Consider the following 21,797-nt stretch of genomic DNA (forward strand, 5'->3'; position numbering starts at 1 on the left):
GCGATGGTGCGGTGTGAGATGGAACAAACCCTTCTGTCTGGAGTTGGTGATTCACTTCAAATCACCCGGTTGGAGGCCTGGCGAACCTCCATACCGTATTAGCCAGCGAAAGGGTATATCACCCCGTAAGGGGCGGTGTAACCCCGCCGCGTGTAGACATGTGCGAACATGTGCACATGTGTGTATGGCGGCTTTGAAAAGGTGTTCTTAACACCTGTTTCGCCATACCCTCCAAATGGAGAATCCTAATAAATAAATATGAATATCTACATCTTTGCATGAACGTAATCTTTGTTGATTCATTCGGTGACATCCGGATCCGCAAGAATCAAATTTCATCCATTTCCAAGAAAACTTTGACATGCTTTCGACCAAATTATAAATAAGAAAGAAAGAAAGAAAGATTGTCGTCATTCCTGATATTCTCATGTTTAAAAACAACAAACATTTGATCTGTCATAATATATAAGCAGAAATGCTGAGGTTCTGCCGCAATTTTCATAAAAGTGCGATTTTTTATGACTGAAATGTAAGCACATTTTGACACAATTTTGTTTAATACGCTCGCATCAGTTTTAGAGTTCCCAGAAGACGCCATCCATATAATCAATTCAACATGGCCTACAGCGTACGGTCGCTGCTTGTGCCATAATACCCTGAAGGTGTATTTGTACCGTGAACTGTGTCTTTCACTCCCTCTAATACACGTTGTTAATCATCGCGAAACCACTCCCCGAAACGGAGAAAGGCGGATGACACGTTTCATGCTTAGCGGCCTGGATGTAACGCGTGGTATAATAATCACGTGTCTCCAGACCAATAGTGCTTACGCCATGACTAATGTAGCCAACCAACCACGCAGCTTTTATTTGAATTCTAACCGTCGCTTCGTCTCTGCCAATCGCCTACAGGTAGTTGATACGCAGCTCCGCTCGGAGTAGGGTCCGCCTGAGAAGCTATCTTTGTGGCGCTGGTGGCCGCCTGTGGAATCTAGTTCCGGGAGGAAAAGACACGGCGAAAACAACAGCAACGATGGGAAGCAAAATCGCACTGGGAATTCTACTGGTAAGTGAATTTTTATTTCGCTGTATAGTTAACGTTATAGCAATGATAGTAGCAACTGTATAACATATACATATTCTGTCCTGTATTTGTTTTAAAGGAAATTCCGTATGCGTATCTTTCGGCTGTTCCTAAATGATGTTTTTGCTTATATGGTCTAGGCTACGCAAGAGGAAAGCGACTGATGAAAAAATCCTATGCCAAATTTGAGATGAAAGCTGTAAATGATGCTTCTGCAGGAAAATAATAAATGAAGCAATGTTTGAAAAATAGTATTGATATTTTTGCTTGGTTAAAGAACAGGATACAATATATACTTGCGTATAAGTATGTATGTACTATGTGTATAAAGAATAACCCGTTGAGAACGCATTTAGATACACAATATAGACAATATAATACTTGGCTTTATTGTTTTAATATTTGATAGGCTAGTTTTATTGTATACTTCTATTTTGTACTATGTGTAAACTTTTGCCGTTCATTGTACCGTGTACAATTGCTGTGCAACAATGGACTTACACAAAGAAGAATAGCATTGATAAACTCAACAATAACTGTAACAACGTTGATATGGAATTATAACAACGTTTGCCAACACTCTAACCCTTATATGATACATTGAACGCTACCTATAAATCTAATTGGCGGAAGTGCGCAACAGTGAAACATTGCTAGAAGCTTCTTGTGCCTCATTGGAAAATATAGATTACAGAATTTAGTGTTGTTCTTCTATCTCATTCTTTATGGCAGTACAATACACTTCAGGCTATTGCACCCAAGTCTATAACACAAAGTCATATATAGTGCCAAATTCTTTGTAATACTTGACAGCCTAAGACTGCCAAAAATGATATTATCCAGGCCTTTTGAATATTTGGATGCACCTAGATAGGTACGTGTATACATCAGGGAATTGCTGATGAAACATTTGTAAACCTCTTTTTTAAGTTTGTACTTGTGACGATAGAATTTGACGGTAGGGAGTTCCCAGTGGTTCAACTGTATGGGGCTCTCAAAATTGAGCCCCTGGTCCCGTTTAGTATCTAAATCTAAGGACACAACCCGACGTACGTGCCAAAACGTTAGCCTCTTTCACCGGCGTCTCTAGGGCCTTGGCGCAAATTGATGTGTTTTTTTTTTTGTCGATTAGCGATCTTTATCTGGGAATACGACGGGAAAGGAAAATATGCCGAGAAAGGAAAAATGCCGCGAGAGGAATATATACCGGGGGGAGTGCGCACTTCCCCCCCCCCCCCCCCCCAAAAAAAAAACAACTTTCGCCAAGGCCCTAGAGACGCCGGTAAAGGAGGCTACCAAAACGTGGGCAATCTTTTGGGATACGTATGTGATTTATAAGTACCGCCTCCGTACGAACTCGTAGGGAATCCGACGGACTTTGGAGCACGCAGATACGCAGACACTTTGACTGCCATCGGGTTGGGGATTCGCCCCCGTGCGTGCCAGTACAGGCGACGCGCCTGCCCTGTACAGTCTGAACGTGTTGAGAAATACGAGGCACGTGGGAAAAAATGGTACGAACAAATTGTACATACGGCGGGTTATGCCCTAAGCTTCAGAGACACCGGTTCAATTCCCGTGGTTGGGCCATTTCTAAAGGCTTAAGCGGCTGTATGGTCTTTTGGAAGACATGTAAAATGGGGTCCTGTTTTCTAGAAAATGCTTCGATCGATCACGTTTCAGAGAGGAAGGGCTAGCAACGCATTCATATCATGTAACATATATACCATGCTGCAAAAACATTGCAAGTGCGATCGTGCAATGTAAATGCATGGTTTTTGGCCCAGAACCCAGAGGTCCTGGGCTAGAATACTGTCATGCTATCGATCCTATGTCATTAGGAAAGAGACTTTACACGACTTTCCTCACTTAACCAAGATGCAAAAAGTGGCCTCCTGACTTCGGTTGGGGACGTAAAAGGCAGTGGAAGGAGAGGGATGGGCTCCACCTTCCAATACCTTGCCATGCCCTTTAAGCCTGGGGCACAACCCGCCGTACGTGCAATTTGTCCGTACGTTTTTTGTGGAGGCCACGTCCCCCACGTATTCCTGAAAACGTTCAGTCTGTACATGGCAGGTGCGTCGCCCGTACTGGCACGTACGGAGGGCAAATCCACAGCCCGAACGCAGAGAAAGTTCTGCATTAAATTTCTACGGCGTGTCTGCGTGCTCCCAAATCCGTGGGATTCGCCACGTGTTCGTACGGAGGCGGTACTTACCACTTACGGATACCAAAAGATTGCCCACGTTTTGGCACGTAGACAGCACGCACTTGCAAGTACGGCGGGTTGTGCTCCTAGCTATAGCTAGGCACAGTGGATAACAACTCATGCCTTTACGACCATAAAACGACTATGCGACTCCCTACCGTTACAAAAACCGTTGCTAAAGAATGTGCTACTACTAGGGTTATGACTCAAAATATAACTATAAGTCTCAGGTAAATTTATAAAATTATGTGTTGACACTTCGACGTTGCCCAAAATTACAAACGCTTATACCCCATTTCCACTAGGACGGCGCTCTATCTGCGACCTAGAATTTGACCAACTAATTGTATGAAAAAGAAAGGAATCTTTGTTACACTTTGTGTGTTTTGTTGTCCTCTCAGCCACACTTCTACATGCTGTATGATATACACAGTATGAAATCAAAGGTTACACATATCGTATTTTTAGGTCGAAGTGAGAGAGCATCGCAATCGCCGTCTAGTGGAATGGGGGCTTTAATAAACTAAATCCTTGCTGAACTAACCAATCTCATATCTTTCTTCAGTTCCATTTCACATGTTAATGATGTTTCTGGCACCTACATTTTTTTCTCATGGCAGTTAGCATACAGATTAATTAAGCATCATTACCTTCCCCACTGGGGGTCTTTCATTTGTGATAATTGTAATCGTTAACAGAATAATCCGTTCCAAGACAATACATTACCCTCGATTGACTTACTATATTCAGCTTAGAATCATTATGACGCGCATTTTTGTTTTTGTTTTCTTTCAATGAATACAGATTACCAAAATAAAGCAGAATGCTATGAATACAGTGTCTTGTCACACTTTCTTCAACAGTAGAAAAAAAAATCTTTGGTAAGTCATGCAATAACAAGATATTTTTCACACGGCCATCGTCAGTTTCTGTACAGAGAACCTCTTTGTGCGGTAAAAACGTCCATAATGAAGAAACATGGAGTTAGCTCAATGAGTGGCGACCTTATATGACTACTAGTAATTCGTAAACCAACAGTGTCCCAAAGGAAGCAATTAGTTCACATGTAAATAAATGCTCAACACTATGCCTAGTTACTCTTATAGAGATGGGCCTATTTCTTGCTTCATTAGATGCTAAAATGAGAAAAGGAACGGACAGAAAATTTAACCCGTGTAGCGTACGCGTAACAAACAGGAATTAGCAATCAACAGCAGTACCGCAAGGCTTTGACGTAAAGGACTGATACAGATGCTAGCATGCTAGCCGATGTCATTATATAAAGGCTTAAGGTAAAATCTCACTGTATTTGCGTCAAGCTAGCGTGACTGCGGGGTTTGAAAGATACTCAATGGATTTCAGAGATAAAGAACCAATTTTCTTCCTTTTTTGTATTTGGTCGCCTTCTTAGTCATACTTTTACGTATTACGCAATATCTAAACAATACAAAATTGAAAATAACGAAACAGTGACGCAGTGTACGAACTCCGCCATGACTCAAGTGCAGTGAGAGTGCCCCTATGGTCCCATAGCATTTTTGAGACCATAGGTACTCTCCAAGCAAAGGTCGATGGAAAAAATCGTGACTTTTTCTGTAAACTAACCTCACAGAAATAAACGGCATAAATGAAAGACATTTTATCAATCAGTGTACCAATTATGAAACAGAAAGAAATACATTATTTCAAACAGTTGTCACTATTTCACCAAGCTTTTACCACTTAAGAGAACCCCAAAAGACTATATTTCTATTAAAAGCACAAAACCTCACCATCATACAGAACGTGGGACAGTTCATTAACCACTGCCTCAAAGAGGAAGTCAAACCCGATAAATTAATAGTATTCACTGTATCATATATAGTGGATTAGACACTAGTTTTATGTATCACACTATCTACTTCTCATAGTCCTTGAGACTGTATAAGCAATTGGACTTCTGGCATGATTTTGCAAATAAACAATTATTATAAGAAAAAAGTCACGATTTCCCCAACAATCTCTGCTGCTTTTAATTGGGCCTAGCCGTAGGGACAGTGGGTTGTTATACACTGTGTCTAGGTCATAGTGTTGAAAAGGCATCCTCACACTCAGGGTTGACAATCACGGCAAAGCCTATGATATCACCCCTGACAACTCAGCCACAGTATTCGGTTATTAGGGGTGTCTTGCTTATGAATATTAATGAGCTTACCCTTATATGGGCAGTCAGCCGTTGGGGATCGGGCGTCGGCATGGTGAGCAAACAAAGCCATGGTAATACGTAACATGATTGGCTGATAGCTCCCCAGCGGCCATTGCGGGACAGCTTTAGCCTGTTGAAAGCTCTCTCATCGCCTGTTCTCTGATTGGCTGGCAGCTGGTTTGTGGCGACGCCCCCGGTACCCATATATTAACCTCAGGCAAGCAGAGGTGAAAACAGATGGAGTCCCTCTGACGACTCTGTTTCGCCTTTGCGTAGGAGAATGTGAAAAGGGTGGCCCGTCCTTTTTACCAGGATTTATAAATCATCTCCCGTGAACTCATTTTACACGCGGGCGGATTAAGCTAAAGGCACGATCCACCGTACGTATAATTTGTCCGTACGTTTTTTTAGGAGGCAACGTCCGCAACGTATTTCTGAAAACGTTCAAACTGTTGCCCTTACTGGCACATACGGAGGGCGAATCCGCAGCCCGATGGCACACAAAGATTTGCCTGCATGTAAAGTTCTACAGCGTTGCTGCGTGCTCCAAAACTCGTCGGATTCCTTATGAGTTCGTACGGAAGCAGTACTCACCACTTACGGATCCCCAAAGATTGCCCACACTTTGGCACGAAGACAGCACGTGTATATTTGTACGTACGGCAGGTTGCTCCCTTAGCTTAAGGAATTCCGAAAGTCGTGCAAAGTGCCTTTCGCAAATGCACAACGTTTAGCAAGCAATGTCTTGAAATCAATCCATTGACCTTTCGAAGTGCGCTAGCATAGCCACTCGGCTATTCGGCGCCATCAAGCTGAATTGAATCGGTAATTTTTTTATTACAAGAATATGTTCTTACTCTTACACAAGAGTGTAAAACTATTGTCATTATGTTGTATTAGACTCATATGTAGGATATGCGTTACTAATTTACCATTTTTGCACCAGCCATTTCTAGTCGTGTGTATAATGGCATAAAATCACTGGATCATTAAAACCCAAACCATCTCAACTTTCCGTTGCATATTTTTTGAGAGATGTGAGTCAGTGCATGGTCATAAAAATCTACAAACATTTAGGTAAAGAAATATTAACTAAGGCTAAGAAAATGCAAAGGAATCGAAAAAAATCAACATTCTTATCTTTAACGGTTGATATAATAGCATATACAAAATGAATTTTTCCGTAAGTTTCTGGTTATGGTACAACTCTCTTGTCAACATAAGAATACAAAATAATACATCACCATAAAGCCAGACGCTTGCCAAGCTCAATTGGCGCTTGCCTTTGCAGATAAGAAAGTGAATTATGAATCGTATCAGTGATATATGTAGCGAACGAGCCGTATGTTTTGCAAATCTACGAGCACAATGAGTCCCCTGTGGATTATTACTAGTTTTACAATCTTCATATCGGCTTACAGTCAAAATTTACGGTCGATCATAGGTGTAAACTACCTCCTCTACGATCATGATACAAAGGTGCCACCGACTTCCAAACTGATTTGTCTGCGTTTGCAGCCAAAAGTACCCCCCCCCCTAATTGGAACCCACACATTACAGAAAACTTGTGATTCTTATTCCACTACATGCACTGAACCAGAAAAATGATTTGAAGTTGATAAGTTAAGTTTGAATTTAAAAAAACATTTAGACTAAGAGTATGTTCCACATTATTTTTCGCATTATTTAATGCAAAATCATATAATATTGTTAAAAGTAGGTGCCTAAATTCTCAAATATAGACAACATGAATTTTGTAACAACAGTTGTAGTGACAAAACATGGTATCAATATGATATGAACAAACATTAAAGAAAATTCGTGTATTCAAGAAGTACACAAAGTGACTCTTGTGTAGTAGACTAGTATCAGTTACCAAGTTGGATTGACTACACTCAAGCTATTGTCAAACTATACACTTGTAAATGTCACTATCGGACCAATTTTACTTCTACGACCACAGCAACGGCTACCTTGCTAGTGACACTTCTACAAATATAACCACTAGGCCATGACACACAATATTTCTCATTTTGATATTCTTTTTGATTTTGATATTTCTTCAAAGACGAAAATAATCTAGCTTTTTTTTAGTTTTTCTAAAATCAGGCTAAAATTCATGAGCGCGTTGACATCATCCATAAAATATACTTCCTGTGGCCTTAGCGGAGAAATAGAATGATTGACTTTGAGATGCTACCAATCACTGCATTATCATTATACAGCAATGCCTTCACAGCTGTTCCGTTTAATATAATGCATATTTAATCATTTCATATCACAGACAGATGACGAATTGCCATTTCGATGGGCATCGGCGTGGCGAAATGATAGGCTGTTTGACTCCTAGAGTTTCTGGATGTGAATCTCTGGACATAGGCACACCCGTTGACGTCTTGCCTTTTCGAAAGGCATTGTATACGACTTTATTACTTTTCTTGCTTCACTTAGGTGAAAATTGAGTACCTTACTTTGTTGGGAAGGTCCCTCGGATAGGATGTTGAATGGAGGTCAGTTGTTTGAGAATACTAGAACTCACAGCACTTAAAAGAACCCACCGCAAGAGTAGGGGTTCTTTCCAGTGTGAGTGGATTTGATATATCTATCCCTATATAAAGCTTGTACTATTCAGTACCTTATGTTTTACGCCATGATGCGGTTTACCGTGTTAACAATACAAACAAGCAAAGAATGCGTCGATGAACATTAGACATCCAGGTAATATCACGATACGCCAAAAAGCAGTTACTCAAGCAACTTGATATGATTTTAGGAACGGTCAGACAGTTCAGTGACACTGACGAAAGACACCGGATGGTTGTCTGAAATGTCTGGCCGTTTTCAAAAATTATATCCAGCTACCTGGGTTACTGTTTTTTGGCAAGCAAAAAAAAAAAAAATTCACGGGTCTCAGTGGCAAGTGTGCAGATGTTGACTCACTGGCAACACCAAATCCGTAGGTGTTTTTTGGCACCTTTAGACAGATTAGCTGTGAGGCTTGGTGGGCGTCACTCCACCGTCATGAGGGCAGGGGCATGGCGAGTTTAGAACTCAGGACCTTCTGATTCTGACTCCAACGCTCTAACCGTTGCGCCACACAGACACCCCAAGCAAGCAAGCAAAGGATGGTATATATTAAGCTAAGGGCACAACCCACCGTACGTGCAAATACGTGCTATCTACGGAGCTGGAGCACCCAGACACTTAACGTGCAGGCATTAAACTTTGTGTGCCACCAGACTGCGGATTCGCCCCCCGTACGTGCCAGTACGGACAATGCGCCTGCCCTGTACAGCCTGAACGTTTTCAGAAATACGTGGCAGAAGTGGCCTCCTAAAAAAATATACGGACAAATTGCACGTACGGTGGGTTGTGCCCTTACCTGCATGCATGGTGCGTTTCTCGCTCCAGTGGTTTGAAATATATAGCGGAACACTACTAACCAATAGTGCAAGACAAATGCATACAGTGGTGTCCTTCACCGTAATACAGTAGGACGTTGATGTTTTCCATTAACACGATATTACAGCAACAATGATAAGGAGTCAGAAAGAGGTCAATAAATTGAATGCGCATTTATCTTGGACACTATATCAAGTGACAAGTGAACTACGTTAACCTAATACGAAATATCGCGAATCTATTCACCAAGCTCTACAATATTAGCCGGAAAGTAGTTCGCTATGGCATTAACCATCCACTATATACAGTCTCTTCCCTGCTGTTCGTCTGTGGTCCTTAACGTCTGGAATCGTCCAAATTTTGGACGAGGGCGCTGATTGGTCCCTACACGTGAGCGAATTAAGGTATGGGTTCAAGCGCTCGCATTCCAACACCCGAAAAGCCCTCCGTCTGCTTGTGGGAGGGCCTGTCGTCATCGAACGAGCGCTCCAGAACCTATTCCTTGATTCGCTCACTAACTGACGTTATCATCAAATGGTTGAAATGCGCAGGTCTCCAGACGGGTAGCGAACATCCATAACAGCTAACTACTACCCCGGATGGTACCCAGGCTACCACAATATACATATGGCATAAGATGTCCTATATTCTGCATGTCATGTTAACTCATACTTTTAGGACCAGGTCTGGTTCAGGTTCAGAGGATCAGGTCCAGGTCCGGACCTGAACCTGGACCTGATTCAGCATGTGAAAACTTGTAAATGGACAAAATTCAAAACAATGGTACATTTCACTAAAAAGAATCTGTTTTGTGGAGTATTTGACTTCCACTGGTAGAAATGACAATAGACTCTAAGCTACTTCGCTCTTGTTATTTTCTTCGACCCGTAAGCTCCAAAAGGTGTGAATGCCTGATCATATAATCTATTCATTCTCCAATAGGTCCAACATCCGGTCCACCAAATGTTTTCAGGTCTGGTTTTTCCGGACCGGTCCAATGAGAAAAAACGGTTTTGTACCGGTACACTGTACCGGTACCCACTCCTACTTATAATGCATCTAAAATTACCATAGGGAACTATGCAAACGTGATTTACATTTGAGTGACTTTTGCATACGATTCTTAGGAGTCAGTGGTTCAACCAGTTTGTGTAGTTAGCTGTACTTGTTTTGGATTGTTCTGCCAGTTCATTCTAGTGACGCTGAAGAAGAGTGATGGATGCCACTCGAAACGTTCGGAAGTAAATATCCGTCTCTTTTTAAAGATCCAGTTGTAGAGATTGAATTATATCTGAATATTCTTTACCTGGATATCTGACCTTCATAAACGTAACATCGGTGTAAGTTGATCTTGTCAATAACAGTCAGCATACTTTAGGAACCTATTTAGGTAAACTATTCAAAGCCTAAACCTCTAGATTCTCGGTTATACCCCCTTTCCACTAGCACGGCGCTCTTACCGCGCTCCCTCTAAGACTTAAGATTTGACATATATACCCAGTGTGAAAGCGAAGTTTACACATATCCTATTTAGGCCACAGTGAGATCGTCGTCTAGTGGAAAGGGGCCTTAGCTGCAGTAAGCATATTCAAAAGGCCACGATGTGCCATGGGCCCTGTTGCCCACATTCAGGAAAAAACGACATCCATACATTTTGATTAAACGTATCAAATTACAAGCTGGAAGATTGCCAGATGAGATCTGTGATGAATTTTTGTCAGTCTCACTGCAGTCGTTGGACTACAAGAAATGTCACTGAAAGGACATCTTTTGAGAATATCGACAGAATTTGATGAATGGATTAATCATGGGTACCATAGATGGCGGACCATAGATGAGAAACTAATCCTTGCAAAGCTCATGGATAATGACATGGCAACACTGTGGATCACTTGATGTCAGGTACGAAAGCCGAAAGGGACAGTTACGCGGACAGGTTGTTGAGGAAGGCCACTTTGAAGGACATGTAATCTATGATATGGCAACACATGTGGATCACTTGATGTCAGGTACGAAGGCCGAAGGGGACACTTACGCGGACAGGTTGTTGAGGAAGGCCACTTTGCTTTGACGGACATGTAATCTATAACATGACAACACTGTGGATCACTAGATGTCAGGTACGAAAGCCGAAAGGGACAGTTACGCGGACAGGTTGTTGAGGACGGCCACTTTGAAGGACATGCAGTCTATTACATGACAGCACTGTGGATCACTAGATGTCAGGTACGAAAGCCGAAAGGGACATTTGCGCGGACATGTTGTTGAGGAAGGCCACTTTGAAGGACATGCAATCAATGACATGACAGTACTGTGGATCGCTTGATGTCAGGCACGAAAGCCGAAGCGGACACTTACGCGGACAGCTTGTTGAAGAAGTCCACTGTAGTCAGTATTCATACTAACAGTGCACTAGCGGTGATGTGTGGCGTAATTTCTGGGGTGTTTGGCAAAATATCAAACGATTTATCAAAAGAATCAAAAGCATAAGCTTGACTCAAGACCCTATAGCTAGCAGGCCATGTTATCCCGTTGGGAAAGGGACTTTACGTGAATATTTTCTGAACGAGTTTGCTCAGTGCAAGGCCCCATTAACCACTTCTGGGCACAGAACTATTGCTCATTGTAGCAGAATCTCTTCTCCCTAAGTCAGGAATTTCAAGCTTAGGCAAGCTCGTCTAACTGACCCAATAGGCGAAGCAGGGGTTACGAAGGCTGCTCGGGAAAGTCCCTATCTCATTTAGACCGGAATGGCTGTGATCTACTCAGACTAGGAAGGTTTCCTTCTCTGTTCGATAGAGTCTAAGTGTGGTGTTTTAATTAACGTACTTAACGTCCTATCCGAGGGACCTAACTGAAGCTAGGTACTCGTTTTCATCTATGTGAAGACAAGAGGAGAGAAGTGTAAAATCCGGATGCAGATTCCGGAACGTTGCGTCACAACCAGGTCAGTTGCCATATAACCTATGTCGCCCCCCGTCTCTGTTCAGAGTACTAAATGTGACTACTGTTTTTTTTTTTTTTTTGCAAAAGAGACGTAATCCAAGCTGTAGTAACACGTTGTCCGAGAAAACAATTTCTTACCAAAACAAATGTATCCTTTTTTACATATGGAGAACAGACAGTAAATTCGTGTGCCATTGCCATAAGTACAAAAATAGGGTCAAAATTCAAACTAAAAGCTCGTAACAACCCTAGCAAACAAGGAACAGCTAAGGTCATTATGCGGATTCGAACCTAGAACCTTCATATTCTAGTAGCCCTAAATATAAGGCCACTCTGAGCTTTTATTGAGTGACGTGTGATATGGGATAAAGTCTAAATTCTCTTCCATGCAGCTAAAAAGAAGAATGGATACTTTTCTGATCTTCTGAATATATAGGGCATGGACACCTTGTATATATAGGGCTTTGAACGACCTTGCCACAGACAGCACACTAATCCAAAAATCGATGTTACTTTTACACTTGGATGCGGTCTGTCTGTCGGTGTTACTACGGATAAGTCTGACAAAGCGAGGGATAAACAGAGTGTAATGGACTGTGTGTATACGTTCTGCAGTTTATTTGGAAATCCTCGATATATCATCAGGTTGCTAGAGGAAATCGAACCAGGTGAAAATGAGTACAAAACTTTTGGTGCTATGGGGCCGTCCCTGGACGTCCAATGTTTGAGCATTGCCCAGAGGCTCTGGGATTGAATTCTTTTGCGTGCCACCAATCTCGCGCCTTTGACTAATACATTTAAATGACTTTTCTCACTTCCCACAGGTGTAAATGATTACCTAGCTTTGACTAGGGCCATCCCCAGGATAGGGCATTAATTACCTAAATGGAGGTCCCGTGTTTTAGGAGAGCCACAACTTAAGCACGTAGAAGAACCCACCACAGAGGTGCTTACCGGTGTGATTGGTTAAAAGAATACAGTCCATATGGTCGTATTGAGGTCACCTGAGTTAAGGTAGACTCTCACTGCACTTGGGGCACCGGAACGGCACTGCGGGGTTCGTAGATGACTCAACGAATTTCAGAGATACCGAACGAACGTTCTTTGTTTTGTGCATTTTGTTGTCTTCTAAGTCATGCTTTACCTTTTTTTACGTATTACGTAATATCTAGATTATAAAAATCGCGCAAAATAACAAAACAGTTCCGCAGTGAACGAACCCCGCAGTGCCTCACCGGTGGCCAAAGTGCAGTGAGAGTGCACCTTTAGCTCCAGACCCATTGCGATTTATTGTAAGCACCTCGCAATAGAAACTCTGGCTACGAAGAGAGTAGTCGGCACACCCAATAAATGATCATTTTTTCATACGTTTTAAGAGTACTACGAATAAGGCAACTTGTTGACCTACTGCATATGAAGCACACAAAAAAAAAACGAATTAAAATTTCAAACATAAATCTTTTATATTTCATATCACGATTGGCCTTTAGCTGTGGTTTATGCATTCAGATGGTAAAAGGGAAACTTAATAACTTTTCACATGCTATAGGTGTCTAGGTGTTTAAGAATGGTGCATTTCGTTAAAATAGCTTCCTGTCACTTATGATAGAGCAGTAGAACCATTATATATATTTATTTTATTTTGTGCTCATAAGTGTTCAATACATGACGTTATGTACCTAAAATGCTGCTAAGTCGTTACATTGTCAGATCGTTCCGTTCCATTAGGGAGCCAAAATCACATATCTTCTGCTCTTTTACCTTTTCTTGAAATGGACAGCAGCAAATTTCTCGAAAAAACAGCTTCCTAAAAGTGGCCTTATCATGTCGCAAATGGACATATATTCACCCACGACAGTCCCAATGCAGCTATGAGGACTGTCTTGGAATCTCGCCAAAGCTGCAGCCAGAAAAACATCCTGGAAGCTAAACGACTTTGCAAATGTTTTGCTGCACTTTTCTTGGAAAAGTAGTGTTACGTGACCTCGCTTGTTGAAGTCTTCACCATATCGATCAAATTCCTTGGATCCAGGGGACCGAGGGTCAAACCCCGCTCGGGCATTGACTGAGGGATGGTATTTTGCATTTCGGTTGGTGTCGTCAAACTGATGGCATTGTGTTTGTGTTTTAGTTCGTTTCTGTCATAAACATTGACAATCTAGCCTTTGCGTATAAAAGAACTAAGCGCAATTTGAAGAATATTGTCTAAACAGTCTCTCAATGTCTGTGGTTGATTGGCCATCTTCCCGTGAGTTTGTGGCTACACAACTCTTAGAGAAATATTCTCTTACTAGAGTCAACATTAGGAGCTCAAGATTCTTAATTACTATACAAACACAAATCCATAGAATACATTACCTTTGTTGATGGTGACTCTTTTACCTTTTTTACACAGCTGCGATAGCAAATTCTGTATCAATTTTGCTTGCGTCTTTGGGTGCCGCCATTTTGTTTCGAATGGTAGTGTTGCATGATACTTGATAGGGATTGGTGTCGCCATATTGATGTGTCACTTTTGACGTTGAATTTTATGAGCGTTTCGTTGCGGTCTTTGTTTATCTTTAGGTTCTCCTGCTGTGTCGAACGTCAGAACAGGTGTCAGATGGGACGTCAGAGCAGGAACAGAGAGCCTGGGAACTTCATGTGATGGTCAAAACTTTGGAATGCCAGCTGAGGTATGCCGGGACGTATGAGCCGAACAAGAGTAAGTCCAACAGTTACTTTGTAGCTTGTGGTTTACATCTTTGTTCTAACCATAAAAAGTATGTGTTTTAATTTACGGCGGCCTTTCTGCATTTCTCTTAGAAGTTAGGATGACCAATCAACTAACTCATGTGACTTTACAAACACATGGCGTAAGCAATCTAGCATATAAGTGCCAGGTAGTCTATAGCTGCCATTATTTCTATTGCGTGATTGTTGGGGCCCTGGTGTAGATGGTATAATTGGAAGTTATTTGTTTTTAAACGCGTTTATTATAGGAAAAATCTGCACTTATCGCAGCTTAGTCTACATAATGACTATGGCCTCATCCTTTGATATACAGAGGGTCCCAAGTATATCAATAGGCACAACGTCCATAGCTCATTGACATGCATGACGCCCCTATATCACACATATACATAACGTCCGTAGTTGATTATTATACCCAGCGTTTCTAGTTGATTGACATGTGCATCTTCTCTTGCTCATTCATATGTCCAACGTCACGAGCTCGTTGATATGCAAAAAGTTTATCGTTCATTGACATGCACAATTCTAAGATCATTACTATGCACAACGTTCTTAGATCATTGATAAACACCATGTTCCTAGCTTGTTACTATAAGCAATGTCCGCAGCTAAATGATATACACACTGTCATTGACATTGAATTTGAAATTGTAGTTGACTATCCTTTATTTTCTAATAGTAAAAATGTTAAAGTTTGAAGATATATAAACAGAAAGTTTGTAAATTAGCAGATTTGTGCAATGCGACGTTTGACAACATCACCTGCTGGCCGCCCAGCCCGGCAGGTGTGCTGGTACACATGCCGTGTCCTGCAGAACTGAGGGGGCACAGATATGACACCACAGGTGCGTTTGTTAATGCTTTGGTCACAATTGTACCGTTGCCGTACTTGTTCCCCCGGCCCCCAAAAGCTACAATTCTGTCCGAGTGGTCTTTCGGATACGACTAGGTTATACATTTACTAGGCTAGCGTCACGTTTCCACGAAGAGGCCCGGCCGGGCAGTGTTGCGGAACCAAAAGTACGATATAAAAGATAACAGAAGCACTCAACGGATAAAAAAAACAACAACAGCATGACTTTTGGCTATCAGTTGGCATTAACTTTAATTTTTCGTTTCCGCAAACAGCCCGGCCGGACCCTAGTGTGACGTAGGCCTTAGGTGTTCTTGCAGGTCGGTCGCGGCTTCTATTTTATACTTATTACCGGGTTTCTGGTTGTTTTTACTCCAAAATAAAATCAATCAGGGGCCCGGTCTTGTCGCAAAATTCTATTTGTGACATTCTATTTCAATAGTATTATTTTATCTTAGTGATTTTTTCTTTTTTTTTGTATTTTCTGATTGTAATTTTCTAAAATACATAATGAAAGTAGCAACAATCTATTTTATCGCAAAACACAAACCCTTACATGCAAATTAAAACAATTGTGTACAACAGATATGATACAAAACAATAAAGTAAAACATTATATGCATTGAAGCATAATATAGAAATTCTGCAGCATTTCAGAAGTGCAGAAACAAATTGGTAGGCTCTACATTATTAACTCATTTATAATTTATGAGCGGTGCAAAGTTTGACAGTGCGAAATCCGCTAGCTATAGCTAACGACAAATGGATGGTGTCAGAAACTATAAAGGTAACATTGATCAGTGACTATCCTGGAATACCAAAGTGCATATTAAATGCTCATACAATTTACATCGTCGAAACGCCAGTTGATACCTGTAATGGTTGCTCTGAAGAAAGTGGGGTGCAGCAGTCACCAGAAATCGAAGGCGTAAAGTATCGATCTCTGGTCCGCTGTACCATTCAACACTAACATTTATTTACTGTATGTCTATCATCATAATTACACAGACTATCTAAAACATCCACCTACACAGGGACATATAGCCTGGTTACCAAACCCCAGCCCGATCTCAAGTATCTGTCGTGCAGGGGTCTGGCAGGATGGCATAGGCCGGGTTCTCAATTTTGCACCTTATAGTGGGCAAAAAACTCCACCAATAGAACAGCAGCAGGATCAGCAGGAGGTACTACACCCCTACCATGATTGGTTAATGACCCCCAACTGTATTTTTTGAATCCATAACAGTGGCCACAAAATACCTGATTCGCTACTGTGATAGCCTGCTGACCAACTGTGGTGTGTTGTAGCTGGCTACCTGTGGTGTGAGTGGTCACAAATCCTAGGTTCTCCTCCCTCTGAGCAAGGGCCTTCGAGAACATTTCTACAGCCATCCTGCCAGACCCCAACACAAAAGATATTTTTGAGGTTGGGGTATGGTATCCAGGCTAAGGGACATACAACGGCCAAACTGCCTGTCTGGATGTGCCCTGCTCTTTCAACCGTCACTCTTAGTTCCAGTGGACGTCCCCCCAAACCAACTGTCAGCCAATCAGAGAATAGGCTTTCTGTTTTCAAAAGCTGTCTCGCATGTATAAGGGTTAACTCATTAATATTTATGAGCTGGGCGGTCAAGAACTAAGAGTGACGGTTAAAAGAGCAGGGTACATCCAGACAGGCGGTTTCGCTGTTGGATGTCCATGCGTAGGAGGATGATCTAAGATGAACATCTACCAAACCATTTACTTTCCTTTTTCCTCCTGCAGATAACGTTACGAAGCTTTGCAGAAGTAATGGCACATGGGCCCGGATAGCAGACTATGGAAGCTGCCATGAAATAGTAGCGATTAAAAATGAGACCGAGGTAAGTGACTTCTTAAAGCTTCATTCGCGTCGTTGCTCACTTGAATTCACTGAAATGACAGAAGTCTGGGCCCTATAGCAGTCGTTTTAACCAGAAATCTTTATTGACGCGACAAAAGTACTTTCGTAAGGTCTATAACAACAACTTACAGTACAACTAAACAGACATATTTGGATAACTATAGGTATGAATGATTCAACATATAGGGTTTAGCATGTCATTTACACTATTTTAAGTGCAGAAGGCGTTTCAGTTGTACACTATAAAGGAAAACAGTTTTTACGATTTCATCCTGTGAGATACTTTGATGTAGCCTGGAATCCAGCCGTATAAGCCTATTCGCAATTACCGGCGCGAAATGCATGACGGGTAAAATCCGCCATTTTGGGAGATAACTTGCCAACCCAGTGTTGCGTCACGCGTGTGTAGTGTCAGCGTTTGTTTAAGGAGATGGCGCTCCGCGCCGCGCCGTGCGGCGCCGCAGGTGTTCCCACCTGACAGGTACGAACGTACACCTGTTCTAAAGAAGATTCTAGAACTGTCAGTTAAGAATAAAGATAATTTTAAGTTTTTGAAGTCTGGTGTAAGACGTGTGTTTTACTGACAGTATATGAAGTAAGTGGAGGTTGTTTTTTTTTCATTTTCGTTCCGGCCGTAATGGATGAGGAGGCGGAAGTTTATACACATGAAGAGCTAAGACACAGGACGGTTCTTCATAGTTATACTGCTAATTTGCTAATGCAGTTCTAAAATTGATTGGTTCATGGCAGTTATAAGCTCTGATTGGTTCCTGACAGTAGAAAAAGAAATGAAAAGAAGACACCAGCAAGAGCAATTTTATCCATATCGGGAAAACATAATTATTGTGAGCTCCTACTGCTAGTTTGTTAGTTTGTCTGTTCGATAAATCATTTCCCATCACACAAGCCACTTCATGAACAAAGGCAAAAGTAAGATCCCGTTGATTTTATTCCAAAAAATATGTTCCTACATCACCACCAGTATGGCAGCATAAATGTACAGAACTCACAACTTAATGTATGAAAAATGTTTGAGAATACATTTGAGGACATGTTACAGAAAGGATCCACTTTTATCTATTACATCTTCATTACATTGTCATTATTATCATCGGTCACAGTTTCCTGCTATCACAACATAATCAGTAAAGGATCATTAAAAAAGTCACTGGCACTCAGCTGCCAGCAATTCAATACAGTTTATCTCTGCCAACTTGAATGGCTTGTATGCCAACTGTTTATTTGACCAAGTCTGGCTGCAGGTTCCGAACCAATGCAGCACAGACCTTGATAATGTCATCTACTGCTGACATGGGTGTTATGGGAAATGTACCCTCCAGGATTTTGAAGTCCTTCAGTCGATTGTTAGCACGCTCTACGCGGATCCTCAAGTTTGCAACAGTTTTTGTTTTCTTTACTTTGTCTCTTGTCATGTGTCGCCTCCCCTATGCTGCTGGTGGTATTTCTAGTGTTGCATTCAGCAGCATCAGGTCCTCCTGGATTGGAAATCCCCTATCTGCCATTATTTTTATAACGTCATTTGGATCAACCAAATCTAAAAAGCCACAGTCCCAGGTAATGAACACATCAGAGGCTCTTCCGCCATACGTCTTTGAAAGAAAGGAGATGTGCCCATTTGGTGTGATCCCTACAAGCAGCTTTAAAGTATTGTGTTTTTATAGTCATACCATGTGGAGGCTTGTAAGTCTAAAGATCTAGGTCTCTCAATAAATATTTCTGTACAATCAATTATGCATCTTATTCTACTACATTGTTTCTTGAACTGTGGTGGCAAGGTCTTTGAAATTGCAGCTCTACTTGGCCATACTATCAGTGGTTGTAGTGTAACAGACAGGAAGCGAACCCAAGTGTTGGCAATCTGTGAGCAAGAACAGTTTTGTCCGACCATGGGTCTTTCTTGTTAGTGGGAAATGCATAGCTGGAAAGGTTGGGGACAGTTGCATCACCAAAATCCTTTTTTGTTCCATGTTTTTATTTGGACATGTCCCTGACTTCCTTTTTTTAAAGTTGATACAAGAAGGTTGAAACCGCCTTGGTTGATATGTTCCATTACCGCAGCCGACCACTGCACACAGCCTCATGTTGAACTCCGGCACCTTAAAAAAAAGGAAGAAACATTAAAGCAAATATCAACACTTAAACAAAAAATACAGCTTTAAAGCGCAATGCACTTCAATGCACATTCTACATGCACCCCTCCCCACCGTCACGTTTGCATAACTTGCAGCGACCTTGCTTGCACATTTATTAGTACAATTTTTCAACCTAAAGCACCAGTTTAATACTAATACGGACATCCAAGCCATTTACTGCGATTATTAGTGTACTCGCTGTTGGTTCTTAACATTTTTTTATCTTTCTAATCGAAGTGTTGGTCACAGTACGAAAGCTCCTCAGTCAGTGCAAGCGGGGTCATGTCCGGACACGAGAGATCACGAGACAGTAACGATATCGGCTTTCATTATTGTGAAGACACAAGGTCGTGCATTTTAGCTAACATTTTTACGGTTTATAACATACGTAGGTTAAAATTTCCTAACTATGTCACACTGGTAACCTTTACAGACAAAAACCTGGCTGTAGTGAGAATGGACAAACATTCTAGAAGTAAGCGGCAAAGATAGATGGCATCGTGCATGGGGGAGGGATGCATGCGTTATCACTAACTGTGGTAACACTTGCTTGAATACCGTCAAAAAACGTACCGTAAATTCCTCTGAAGCGAAACTGAACACGGTGTTTCAGGTACACAAGGTTTAGGACATCGTTGGAACATCAGATCCAGGCGGGTAGCTGCCGTTAACGCCGTGTAGAGGCTAAAAATCTCGACACTTGAACATTGAACCTGGACAAACGCTGCCCTGTCGAACGCGACTTGTTTATCTCACTTTTTTCGTTGCTAAGGAAATTCCGCGCATGCGTACTGGTAAATGCAAATAGGCTTATTGTGCTTTGGTCCCTCCCCTGAGGTACGCTTCCTGCCAATACGACTGGCCTTCGTAACCATTCAAACGATCGGCATTTGAATATTCGCATATTTTATCTGCGAGATTTCTGATTGGCTGTTAGCACCACCAAGGTGGAAATCGAACACAAACAATCATTCTTACAGTTTGTAATCGAACGGAACACTACTTCTATCTTTCGACTCATTAGTGACGTAAGGGCCGATCGTTCCAATCCTAACGAAGGCCAGACGTGTTGGCAGGAAGCAGAGCGACCAGAGCACAACACGGCTGGATTCCAGGCTAACTTTGATGAAGACAAACGTAATGATATGTTGATTGTGCAAATTAGGACATGTCGTTGATAATTGCATTTTTGAATGTCTCATATGAATGTAAAATCTTGCTTTCTGTCAATTAAAGCATTGGTTATGGTTCACTTACACAGTTCTTATTTTCCCAGAACGCATTGTCCAGAAGGTGGCACTTTAAAGCAGCCCTGTTACTGAACGACATAGGCCATAGTGTATCTTTGGTCTGCCTCTCCATTGCCCTCATCTTGTTTCTCTATCTCAAGTAAGTGTGTTAAATATACATCGTAATATTGCTGAATAATATTACAATGCATTGTAGATTAATTATATAAATAGACAAAGTCTAGATGTTAAAACTTAACACATATCGTTGAAGAGGTTCATCAGTCACGTATGTTTAAGTTACTATCAATTTTCTTCGAACAATGACTGTTTATTAAAAGTAGAGAACGTACCTCCAAATTTTCGATGTCTGTCAGGACATCTTGGACGCGGAGAATGGTCTAGTCTCAATCTCGTGAGAGAATACGAGACTAGACCAGGCTTGATTAGATCATCTGCCCCCTCCCCCCGCCTCCTTGCGGAGAAGAGGTAGGTAGGACTGGGAAGCTCCCAACCCTCGTTGCGGTTAAGTTTTGCTCCCTCCAGCTGGATGTGGATAGCCTCCTTGATCTTTCTGTTGGCCTTGCGTGCCTCAAGGTCAATGATTTCAATATTGTCCGAGATTGGCTTAGTAGTAACTAAGTGACGTAAGTAACTAATTAACACATATCGATGTTGAAAAGAAAATTTTCAATGTTTGAAACCTTACACCTGATTATGTTTTATGTTTATACATTTATTATCATCCACCCCACAAATCCACGTCAGATAGCACACCTCAGATTGCAGCTCAATTAATTGTCCACATTTCATCCTCTCTCACCTAACATTATTGGATGTCTATAAAGTAGAGTCGATTCCATATTACCGAGAGGGTGTTTCTTGCCTTTTGTTCCAACATTTTGGAAATCTTTGTAACAATCTAGCTGTGATAAGTAACTTTAGAACTATTCATAACATCTATGTGACGTTCTAAATATTTCTATAGCATTCAAACATGTTAGAACATTTATAACATCAAATACATTATTTCTGTTAGTTTCTAAACTGTCCACACATAGATGCATCATTTGTGATCACATGTTCGAACATGGAAGATATATGATGAAACTGGGTCAGTGG

The 21,797-nt window shown here is 41.5% G+C and overlaps 1 protein-coding gene and 1 long non-coding RNA gene across 3 annotated transcripts in view; one reads left to right on the forward strand and one right to left on the reverse strand.

Annotated features, from left to right (window-relative positions):
• Positions 1 to 915: 915 nt before the first annotated feature.
• The window catches only part of LOC118424615 (corticotropin-releasing factor receptor 2-like), a 38,861-nt gene continuing 17,979 nt past the window's right edge, over positions 916 to 21,797 (forward strand). The window contains exons 1-5 of one of the 2 annotated variants that reach the window (XM_035833257.1): positions 916 to 1,065; positions 14,391 to 14,529; positions 15,287 to 15,403; positions 17,176 to 17,273; positions 20,723 to 20,835. In XM_035833257.1, coding sequence (XP_035689150.1) covers positions 1,033 to 1,065; positions 14,391 to 14,529; positions 15,287 to 15,403; positions 17,176 to 17,273; positions 20,723 to 20,835 — 500 coding nt within the window. In that variant the 5' untranslated portion in view covers positions 916 to 1,032. The remainder of the gene's footprint in view (positions 1,066 to 14,390; positions 14,530 to 15,286; positions 15,404 to 17,175; positions 17,274 to 20,722; positions 20,836 to 21,797) is intronic. The other variant, XM_035833258.1, reaches the window with a different exon arrangement.
• Positions 18,225 to 20,191, reverse strand: LOC118424616. Its single transcript, XR_004832224.1, has 2 exons — positions 20,020 to 20,191; positions 18,225 to 19,410 (listed from the first exon to the last, which is right to left on the reverse strand). It is a non-coding gene; the product is annotated as an uncharacterized LOC118424616 (long non-coding RNA).

The sequence above is a fragment of the Branchiostoma floridae genome, chromosome 10 (assembly GCF_000003815.2).
Source record: "Branchiostoma floridae strain S238N-H82 chromosome 10, Bfl_VNyyK, whole genome shotgun sequence".
Lineage (NCBI taxonomy): Eukaryota > Metazoa > Chordata > Leptocardii > Amphioxiformes > Branchiostomatidae > Branchiostoma > Branchiostoma floridae.